The sequence below is a fragment of the Mobula hypostoma genome, chromosome 13 (assembly GCF_963921235.1).
Source record: "Mobula hypostoma chromosome 13, sMobHyp1.1, whole genome shotgun sequence".
Lineage (NCBI taxonomy): Eukaryota > Metazoa > Chordata > Chondrichthyes > Myliobatiformes > Myliobatidae > Mobula > Mobula hypostoma.
In genome coordinates this window covers 64,434,423-64,446,482 of record NC_086109.1, presented here as the reverse complement: position 1 = coordinate 64,446,482, position 12,060 = coordinate 64,434,423, and the positions used below count along the sequence as shown (strand labels likewise).

At 37.2% G+C, this 12,060-nt stretch overlaps 1 protein-coding gene across 3 annotated transcripts in view; it reads left to right on the top strand.

Annotated features, from left to right (window-relative positions):
* efl1 (elongation factor like GTPase 1) overlaps positions 1 to 12,060 on the top strand; it is a 319,698-nt gene that overhangs the window by 96,990 nt on the left and 210,648 nt on the right. For all 3 annotated transcript variants that reach the window (XM_063065853.1, XM_063065850.1, XM_063065852.1), the window contains one exon: positions 9,318 to 9,417. In XM_063065853.1, coding sequence (XP_062921923.1) covers positions 9,318 to 9,417 — 100 coding nt within the window. The remainder of the gene's footprint in view (positions 1 to 9,317; positions 9,418 to 12,060) is intronic.

Sequence of the window (12,060 nt, the reverse complement as noted above, 5' to 3'; positions counted from 1 at the left end):
TCACAAGGAGACAGTGCAAGCTCCATAGTGAGACCACTAGAGGTCAGGAATAAACCTTGGTCACCGGAGCTGTGGAATAACAGCATTGCCTATATGCCATCTCAAATGAATAGTCTGAGAGTTTTCTACGGTACTTTCACTGGGAATCTCACCTGCACACATAATACATCTATCAGAAGCACCAAGGTGAAAGGTCTTCTCTCCGCTGTGCAGACTGTCAGTTGTTAATAGAATTGAATTCTCCTCATTACAGTCTTTCTTTAGGCCTGAGCATAAAAAAGGACATTTTTGAAAACGCAGTCATCTCTTAAAAAAAATAGGGACATCTTGAGGACATGAAAAATGTTTTATACTGTACATGCAGCATTCTCCCTCCTCTCTGTTGCCCTTCTCCCTTTTCCCATTCCATTTTATATTTGCTCACTTAAGCTATATTAACCAGGAAATAGACATTTGAATGCTGTGAAAGAATTAATATGACCATTTAATTTTTGTAGTACTTTTAATATGTACTGTTTTCATGAGTAGTGCTATACAGTACATGGTAGCAATAAAGAGTTGTTGTCCAGTGGAGTGGCAGGACTTATTTGCAAAGCAAGTATCAACTAATCCCCTACTACAATAGTGCTGCTGACCTATGAACACTGTAATTTTGTAGTTCAAGTTCAAGATTAAAGAATTGCAGGAGTGAAAGGAAGTGAGTGGAAGAACTCATTAAGGTAGTCAGAAAGAGTTGGACGAATGCCCCAGTTTCCAGTTGTTGTTGCAGGTGTGGGAGAAAGTAAGTCAAAGGACAACTATTTCACCAACCCAAGCTTTTGGGAGGGATGCAAGTTAAAATGCTGTCACGTGTAACATGCAAATTTAAAATAAAGACTTAGGGGCTTTCTTATGTTGACCTGTAAGGAAAATTTGTCTGAATCAGGTTTAATATCACTGGCATATGTATGAAATTTGTTATCTTTGCAGCAGCAGTACAATGCAATACATCATAATAGAAACATGTGAATTACAGTAAATATATATATTTGTGTGTATATATATTTAAATAAGTAGTACAAAAACAGAAATTATAAAAATGAGATGGTGTTCATGGGTTCAATATCCATTCAGAAATCAGATGGCAAAGGGGAAGAAGCTGTTCCTGAATCCTTAAGTGTGTGCCTCTGGCTCCTGTACCTCGTTCTTGATGGTAACAAGGTGAACAGGGTATGTCCTGGGTGACGGGGGTCGTTAAGGATGGACCCTGCCGTTTTGTGGCATCGCTCCCTGAAGATGTTCTGGATACTGGAGAGGCTAGTGGCCATGGCGGAGCTGATCTTTTTCAGTTATACTTACACCGAAAGATTAGCTAATGTTTTTTTGGCATTAAGAACAAGGGATGTGCATGAATCAGGATACTTTTTTAACAAAAGTCATTGCAAAAAGGAAGTGAATACAGTATTTTGCAATCACAGGCAGGTGTTGTTGACTACATATATTCGGCTTACTTTGGCAAATTCTTGACATGTAACCATGGGAATCCTGTGCTAGAGTGGAGACAGCTGGTCCAAGTGTTCTGCAATGTCAAAGGCAAAGAAGACAAATACAGGAAGTTTGTGCAAATTCTGAGCCATGCTGCATTTATGTAAGAAAAGTCACTATGCCGAATGCCAAAGAAAGTTTAAAATAATGCTAACTGACAACAGACCAGTTCTGTAGCTATAATTGACAACAGAGCAACTTTATTAAAACAGGTTTTCTAATAAATTAGTGGTTAGCACAATGCTTTACAGGTTTATTTCTTGCTGCTGCGTGTAAGGAATTTGTACATTCTCCCGGTGACTGCGTGGGTTTCCCCTGGGTACGACTGTTTCCTCCCACAGTCCAAAGATGTACTGGTTGGTAGGTTAATTGGTCATTGGACATTTTCCCGAGATTAAGCTAGGGTTAAATCGGGGGATTGCTGATGGCACAGCTCAAAGAGGGGATTGACCTATTCTATGCTGTATCTCAACGAATAAATAAAAAGCTCCTTTCCCCAAGCCGTAAACATCTCCCCCAACTAAGCCACCCCTTCTCTCTCTCACCCCTCCAGCACCACCACTTCTTTATCATTTCCTGTCAGTCACCTTATGTGCAAACACTCCTGTGCCTAGTGTCACTTTATGAGCATACAATTAATAATTATATTTATTGTATGCTATGTATATTTTTTATATATATATACATATATACACACACACACACGCGCACACACCCTCTTATGTATTTGTATTTATTGTGTTTTTACCATGGTATTTTTTATCTTACTGTGTTTTTGTGCTATTTCGGATCCAGAGTAACAATCATTTCGTTCTCCTTTACACTGTGTACTGGAAATGATACTAAACAATGCTGAATATTGAATCTTGATATGGCTAATATCCCAGGCCAAGGAGCCAGCTGGATTTTATTGCCTACTAACCTGTTGAATCTTCAAACCCAAAGAATTGGACTGAGGTAAAAGTTAGAATTCCCAAAACAGTCTTCATTGTTACTGGTGCATTTAGATTGTCTTGGAGCACTCCCTAAAATGTTTTACACCAAGTGAAGTGTGGGCACTTGTGCGATTTGGATAACCCAGCTGTCCATTTGAGCACTGCAGAATCTCACAAGAAGTGATGAAACAGATAGAGAGACAAATTGTATCTAGGCCTCTGGGAGAACCTCTGCAAATACAGCTGAGGGATTTTCTGTGCCTACTTCGTTGAATCTGCTGCTTGGGTGATAGGATTTCGAACAGCTCAGGATTCTCTCTGTGCTGCATTGCATTCTCAGCTTAGAGTACGTACACCAGTCCTGAGAATGAAATTTGAGCATGTGCTGCCGCTGAGCTGTGCCTGACACCATATAAGCTTGCAATAGTTCCTAATAGTTAGAGTTGTTACTTATCCTTGTTATTTATCTCTTTGAAGTTCACCTGTTCATTTTCTTGCCCTTAAATGCTGATTCTTCAAAATCTTCAACCATAATTATGCTTGATCTGACCTAAGAAAACTGTTCTAAGTTTAGCTGTCCACACACTCCCTACTTAAAAGCAAAGCATCAAATCAAAATATCTCCTGTAACAGGGCGCATGCTGACAAAATTGTACATAGAAGAAATGTGCTTAACTGCTGCCATCTGTTGGTTCAGCAGGAAACTGTGCATAAAAATGTTTCCAATACCTAACAATGGGAATTAAAATAATTTCTTGGTTTAAATTACCATTCTGTTAACAATTTTTAAAAATAAAGTAATTAAAATGTAAATCTAGGTAAGCTCTTCTGAAGAAGTAATGGGCAAGTAACCACTGGCCTGAGGTAATGCGTGAACTTTTTTTGCTCTTTGCTGTATATTTTCCAGATGAACTTAGATTAATAGGGGGCTTCTTCTGTTCTCGGTAGTTCATTAACCAGTTGCTGTTTAGCAGGACACTGAATCTGATGACAGCAGTAACTAAACAGTAGAAGTAACAATGCCTGCAGTAGCATTTGTTTGAGGAAAACAATCTGGACACAAAGGGGTGGAACCATGAAATGATTGAAAGCAATCTGCTTCCTGGGGTAAATTAATCAGGGATGTAAGAGAAATAAAATCTTTCACTAAAGAGTTAATTAAGCTTCTTCGAAGCCTCAGATGAGTATAGATACTGAGATGTTTTCTAATTGGGCCCCTTAGACACTGCATGTTTACCTCAGCCTGGTGATTATGGATATGACATTGAGCATGAGAAAGGGTGTTAAATCAGGTTTTCCAGATCTTCACTGTCTAGCAGTCCTAGCGAGAAGCAACACTGAAGCCATATTGTGAGAAAGGATTGGTGTCAAGACTCTCAAATGTATAATGGTCCTTTTGATGAGTTTCTTGTGTTCTCACTATAACCATGACAGAGAAAGGAGAAGTAAAGTTTTACATTTGAAATAAAATGTCTCTTTCAGCATGATTATTATTTTTCATTTTCATTACTATTTACATTAAAAATGTAGATCACAGCCATGTTTATAAATGTTAAATGAAAAATTGTGGTAGTATTTCCATTCTTTGTTCAACCAAACAGGAATGTCATGATGTTCCAATGAAAGACATCTCAATTTGAGGAAATGCTGTGTAAATACTGCCCATACACAATTATCGGTCACAAGAAATAACGGATTGTACACTGCATAAAATTATAAAGAAAGTATATTTACCAATTTCAGCTTTATCAAACAGTTAATAGGAAAAAGAAGACAAAAAAGAATAAAAGGGCCCATTGCAGTTAAACCAGTCCAATGTCCACATAGCTGTTGAAGCTTGTCTCTTTCAAAGTTGAGTATTCGGGAGTGTCTCTTACTCGTGCTGGACATACAGCACTGTTTTGAACTCCCCTCGAAGACCATCTCAAGCAACCTGGCTCTCTCTCTCAGAAGTATTGCCCTTTCTCTTTGGAGCCATTCACCTGCACAAAGGACTTTTTGCAAAGGGGACTCTCCTTCCAACAACATTCTGCAGCATCTTCCCTTCTGTCCTGCTCCGCAGCTCCTGCCAAAAGACCACAAATTAGACTACTGTCCTTCAGAAAACCCTTTCCCCATAGCTCTCTGGAACCTTCTGTCACTTCCCAAAATCCTGATTGGCTGACTTACATTCTTAAGTTGGACAACATGGATCCTCATCTTAGCCGAAGCCAAAACACATTTTCTAGCATGGCACACTGCTTTTATAGAAAACTGCTAATATAAGCTACCTCACAGCATAGTAGTAGAAATGTTAACCAGGACATTACACAGAGATAAGGTGAATGGTCAGAGTATTTTCTCTTGTGTGGGGAGAGTATAGATTTAAATTAAGAGGTGAAGTGTTTTTTTTTAAAGGGGACCAGATGGATTGTATGAAGATGATTGGAGGTGCAAATTGACAGTAAAGGTAATGAAACTGGCCAATTTGGCTGGGAGCAGTAAGCAACATAGACAGAGTCATAATTGTGATGGGGGAAGAAGTGAGAGAGGTGATCTGAATTAAGACTGTAACATTGAATATGTCTTGCAAAGGAGCAGAATTAGTAGTACTTCTCTATGTAAAAACAATCGGAAGTGTTATCTACAGTGCATTTTGATATAAATGCTGGTTTATGGAGCAAGCAGTGGAATCATTTGACGTGGGTGTTATTGAAAGATTGACGAGTGATTTTAAATACTGGTGTTTAATTTCAGGAAAGGTAGATAGTAAAAAGGAAAATAAGCAAATGTTTACAAGTGAAGCATAGTTACTAGTCACATATTTAGTTTCAAAGAGAATTCATACAATAGTTGTATATTGAATATTCTCAAGTGCATTATTGACTTCAGCTCATCAGTTGCATAACTAACACTGCACCATTCCATTGCTGTATCAACCACCCTCTTATTTTCATAAATTATTATTGTCGTCTTTACAGAGTTATTATGGAAAAATGTTTTTCATGCCATCCATTCAGTTAAATGGCATTGCAGCAATGGTTAGACAAATTTTCAATTCCTATCCATGTGTTCAATTCTCTGTAAGGCTTTACTCCTTCATCTCTGCTTTCATCTCATTTTTGCAATTCTGTACTTCAAGCTCTCCATTTCTTTGATTCTGGCTCTTGTAAATGACCCTCTCGGCAGAGTTGTGCTGTGTTAAATTGTTCTTCTATAAAATAATGTTAGACGTTTTTGCATTAGATTAATATGGTGGTGATCAGTATTACAGCTGCAAGAACAACATAATAGTGCATTTGTAACCTTGGGAAGAAATGGGCTAAGGCACTTATGAGGTGTAGGATATAAGTGGACAAGAGCACACTTTCCATTGGGTTTCCTCTTCTGTATAGTTGAGATTTACTTAAGGAAAGTTGTGTTTACTTCAGTGCTACTCTTTTCCTTTCCTTTAAAATGTGATATTATTTCAGGTGTAGGTTTGTGCATGTTACCCACAACCACCCCCCACCCTAATTGACATTCATTTCTGAAGTTTAAGTTCTTAATAGAATGAGATAAACTAAAATGCTATACCTTTGATCTTTGAACTTTTACACCAACCCAACACATTGCTGAAAATAGTTGTCTTTTACTTGTCTCTGCTCTAAGCTTAAAGCTATAGACATTATAAAAGTGGTCATAAGGTTGGTTTGTTTCGTCCCTCAGTGTTTTTGTTTTGTTTTCTATCCTTAAAGAGCAAAGTATTCGAAATTGCAGTGACTCCAAAGGGCAAGCCAAAATATTTGAGAACCACTGAATTTTGAATAAATACATCGTAAAATTGTGGGTAGTTTTGTGCAATTTTCCCCTCAGCCTTGTTGTGTACTGGAAGATATCCAAGTATCGCACAAAAAGCTGTATTAGAACTGGTCTGTTTTTAATGAGTGATTCAGTCTTGCTGAGTTCAGCAATTGACCGAGCTATGTCAAGCATGATTTTCAACTAGGCCACAGTACTTGATGTAACACAGACTTTCTGTTTTATCTTTGTTTCACATATATAGACAACTGTGCTCTTGTGGATTCTGAATTAATACAATAATTCAATTGTATTTTGTGTCTCTTCCATTTCCAATGGTAACTGATTTGTAAGGCAGTAAAAATTCTATTTTAAAACTCTGAATCTTTATTTTAGTAAGAATAATTTAAGAGAAAATTGGTTAAAATGTGAAGCTATTATTGTGAAAAGCAATTTTCTAGTAGTAGCTTATCAGAGTCAGAAAATACTTGATGCTAGATGTTGATGCTAAAATTTTATCTAAAGTTCTGGCCCATAGGATGGAAAATATCTTACCATCTGCCAATTCTGACGATCAGACTGGCTTTATTAAAAATCGATATTCTCATTTTAATATTTGTGGATTATTAAATGTTACTTATTCTCCTTCTAAAGAGGTATTGGAGTGTGTGATATCCTTAGACGCTGAGAAGGCTTTTGATCGGGTTGATTGGCATTATTTATTTAAAATTTTAGAAAAATTTAATTTTGAGTCCAACTTTATTCAATGGATTAAACTACTGTATTTATCCTCTTTTGCTTGGGTTCTTACTAATTCTCAGAATTCTAAACCATTTAAATTCAACATGGAACCAGACAAGGTTGCCCTTTGAGTCTTTTGCTCTTTGACCTAGCTTTAGAACCTTTAGCTATGGCTTTTCGAGAATCTAACGATATCACTGGTATTTTACAGAAGGGTACTATCCACAAAGTTTCACTTTATGCGGGTGATTTCTTGCTTTACATTTCTAAGGTCGAAACTTCATTACCTTATGTGCTTTCTTTACTATCTTGTTTTAGTCAATTTTCTGGATATAAACTGAACCTACATGAGAGTGAACTTTTTCCTTTGAATAATTTGCCATTAACTGATACTCACCTTCCTTTTAAAATTGTAAGAAACCAATTCACTTATTTGGGTGTAACAATTACTAAGAATTATAAATACTTATTTAAAGAAAATTTTCTTACTTTATTAAATTATATAAAAAGAACATTATCAAATTGGTCGCCCCTTTCGTTATCATTGATTGGCCAAATTAATTCTATCAAAATGAATGTTTTACCTAAATTTATATACCTCTTTCAGGCATTACCTGTTTTTATTCCTAAATCCTTTTTTGACTCTCTGGACTCTATTTTATCCTTTTACATATGGAAAAATAAGCATCCTCGACTGAATAAAGTCTATCTCCAGAAAGTTAAAAAGAATGGAGGTTTAGCCTTACCAAATTTTAGGTTTTATTACTGGGCAGCTAATATACGGAATCTCACGTTTTGGACTGTCCCGGGTGGGTTTCTTTAGAAGCTAACTGGGTTAATAAATTTTCTATTATCTCCCTATTGGGATCTTCACTTCCTTTATCCTTAAGTAAGATAACTGAAAATGTGGTAGTCAAACATACTTTAAGGATTTGGATACAATTTAGAAAACACTTTGGTTTATTGAGATTCTCCCTTTCTCGTCCCATTTTTTAAAAAAAAATTTTAAGCCTTCTATGATTGATGTAGTCTTTAAGCATTGGGAAGAATTGGGCGTTACATGTTTCCAGGATCTGTTTGTGGGAGAACTTCTTTCTTCGTTTCAACAATTGTCAACTGAATATAGTTTACCAAAAAATGATTTTTTTTGGTACTTACAAATTAGAGATTTTCTGCGATCTCAATTGCATACATTTCCTAATAGACCTGGTAAGAACATATTAGATGAAATTCTTAATATGAAACCATTCTATAATGGTTCAATATCCAATATTTATGATATGTTGTTGGGAATGAGAAATGATTCTTTAGACAAGATTAAAAATCTTTGGGAACAAGATTTATAAACCTCAATTTCTAAAGAAACTTGGAATGAGATTTTTAAATTGGTTAATACTTCATCACTATGTGCTCGTCATTCCCTCCTACAATTTAAAGTGGTTCATAGGGCTTATATGACCAAGGATAAATTATCTTGTTTTTATAGAGATATATCTCCCTACTGTGATAGGTGTAACAATGCAGAAGCTTCACTTATTCATATGTTTTGGACTTGTCCGAGTCTTGGGAAATATTGGGAGGAAATGTTTCAAACTTTTCCTGTACTCTTTAAAATAAATTTTAAGCCTAATCCTTTGACTGCCCTATTTGGTATTGTTGGAAGCAAAGATATCATTTTGAAGACATCTGATTTGCACATTCTGGCTTTTATCTCTCTTATGGCTAGAAGGGCACTTTTGTTTAAATGGAAGGAAGTTGTTCCGCCTAATCATGCTCAGTGGTTATGGGATGTTATGGCATGCCTAAATTTAGAAAAGATTCGTATTTCAATTTCTGAATCTAACTAAGACTTTCAAAATTTGTGGGGGCCGTTTTTAAATTATTTTCATAATCCTTGACTTCTTGTTAAAATACAGAAGTTGGTTAATAGTATATTTTATTATCTGATAAGTTTCTTTTTTCTTTTTTTTCCCCAAACAGCTTTGGCTTTGGTAGTGGATGTAGATTTTTTTTTCTTTATAAAATTGTTTATATTCTAATATACGAACTAATCTAATCCATTATGAATATAGAGTAAGGAGTTTGTTAATGTGATTCAATCTACTGTATCTGGTATTATTATATTTTGTTTTTTGTTTTATAATATGTATTCTCTTGAACTCTGTATTCTTCTATATATAGAAATCAAAATCAATAAAAATATTGAAAAAGAAAGAAGAAAATACTATGTATCTGTGGTGAAGCTATAGTTCACTTGTAGCTGCTTCCTTCTATCGATTATTTCAAAAACATAATCAATGCCATCCTTAAACTTATTGAAACAGTGACACCTTTCATTCTTTTTTTTAATACGTTCAGCATTTCTTGAATGCAAGAGTGATGAAACAGCTCCAGTCATTGTATTTATTTGCAAGATGTTTGCTGTTGATCCTAAGGGTATACCTCAGAATAAGCCAAGGTAGGTGATGTTAATTCTCTTATATAGTTTTTTGCTCTGGGCAGCTTTTAGTTTCTTTACCCATTTGCTTATTTGCTTCTCAAATAAATGATTATGATTAATTTTGTGAAATTTTGTAACAAATTATATGTAGATAAGTGGAATTATGCTTTTAGGATGGCAATATCAAATGCAAAAAGGTGTGAGAAGACAGGAAAGGCAACAAGGGACATGCTAAAAAATATGATGGGTCTGATAAGCCAAAATGGGTTTGCTTCAATGTTGCGAGTTTTACAGGTAAGGAGGTTGAACCTAGAACCTGGATCAGTACGTGGAATTACAAAGTTATCATTAAAGAGACCTGAATGCATGAGGGACAAGACTGGCTGATTAATGTTTTTGAGTTTCATTATTTTAGATGTGGTGGTGGGGTTGTTTGAAAGGGGTGAAGAGTTTATGATGAAGGAGCATATACTGGAGAGTTCATCAACAGAGGCAATTTGTTGGGTAGGTTGGAGGAGAAATACCTTGTATTCCATCTGGACAGCCTCCAATCTGAAGGCATGAACATTGATTTCTTGAACTAATGGTGATTGCACCCCCTCTCCTTCAACATTCCCCATTCTTGTTTCCCTCTCTCACCTTTTCTTCTTACCTGCCTCTCATCTTTGGTGCTCCTCCCCCTTCCCTTTCTTCCCTGGCCTTCAGTCCTCTCCGATCAGATTCCCCCTTCTTCAGCCCTTTAACTCTTTCACCAATCAACTTCCTTGCTCTTCACTTCACTCCCTCCCCATCTTCCAGTTTCACCTATCACCTGCCACCTTGTATTTCCTCCTCCCCTCCCCCCACCTTCTTAATATGACTTCTCCCCATTCTGTCCAGTCCTGATGAAAGATCTTGCCCCAGAACGTCGACTGATTACTCTTTTTCCATAGATGTTGCCTGGCCTGCTGAGTTCCTCCAGCATTTTGTGTGTTAAGTATGATAGATGCAATTACACTGATGGGAGTATACTGTAAGTCTCCCGATCACTACTGAGAGATGAAGAAACAGATATGGAGGGAAATTTTGGAAAGGTGCAGAAACAACATGGTTGTCATAGCAGAGGATTTTAACTTCCCCAATTTTGTTTGGAACTTCCTTAGTACAAGAAGTTTAAGTGGAGTAGGATTTGTTTGATGTATTCCAGAGGAGGCTTAAAACATATTTGGATAATCCAACTAGAAGAGAGAACATACTGGACCTAGTTTTGGTAAATGAGCCAGGCCAGGTGACAGACCTGATCATGGGTGGAGGTTTTGGGAATCTTGACCATGACTCATTATGTTTTAAGATGGATGTGAGTAAGGTTAACGATTCTTGTTGGAAAGTACTAAACTGGGAGTGGGCAAATTGCAACGATATAGGACAAGAGTTAAGGAACACTGATTGAGAGCAGCTGCTATCAGACAAGTCCATGTCTGTCATGTGGGAGTTGTTTAAAGACCAGCTGATCAGATTTCAGGATTGGCATGTTTTGGTAAGGAGTAGGGACAAGGGAACCTAGGATGACCTAGGAGGTTCTAAATTTATTCAGGAAGGAAAAATAAGCTAAAATCAGCCAGGACCCTTGTGGAATATAAAGAAAGCAGAGTAGTGCACAGCAGGCAATTAGGAAGGCCAGAAGGGTCCATGAAATGTCTGGTGAACAGGAGAATCCCAAGACATTTATACTTGTGTTAAGAAAAAGAGGGTAATTAAGGAGAGGGTAGGTCTACTCAAGGATAAAGGAAGGACTTCATGCTTGGAGTAAGAGCAAGTGGCTGGGGTAATAAATGAGTTCTTTGCTTCGGTAATTACTGAAGAGAAGAAATTGGAGGATGGTGAGAACCAAGTGGGACACGTTAATGTCCTGGGACATTTTGAGATTGAGGAGGAGGGAATGATGGGTCTTCTGAAAACTTACTTACTGAGTTACAGCGCGGAATAGGCCCTTCTGGCCCTTTGAGCCACGCCGTCCAACAGCCATTGATTTAATCCTAGCCTCATCGCAGAACAATTTACAATGACCAATTAACCTACCAACCACGACATCTTTGAACTGTGGGAGGAAGCTGGAGCACCTGGAGGAAACCCGCTCAGGTACAGGGAGAATGTACAAATTCCTACAGACAGCGGAAAAGTACTCAGAGACTGATGGGACAGATGGCATATATCCCAGAATATTGAAAGAAACAAGTGAGGAGAGTACTGGGGGTTTAACAAGAATCTTTGTATCCTCACTAGCAACAGGCAAGATCCCTGAGGATTGGAAATGCGAAGATGTTCTGCCTTGTTCAAGAAAGGAAATAGGGGTAATCTAGTTAGTAACGGGTCAGTAAGTTTCACGTCAGTGGAGGGAAGCTATCAGAGAAGGTTCAGAGCAATAGGATTTGTGCGCACTTGAAAAGATACGTCCTGCTTAGGAATAGTCGGCATGGCTTTGTGCAGGGAAAGTCTTGTCTGACAAGCTGAGTTTCTTTTGAGGAGGTGATAAAGAAATTCGTGATGCTAAGGTACTGGATTGTTACCTACATGGACTTTACTACAGCATTTGGTAAGATCACTTGTGGTAGGTTAACTCAGAAGATAGATGCATTTGATCCAGGGAGAATCACATGCTTAGGTTCAGAACTGGTTAACACA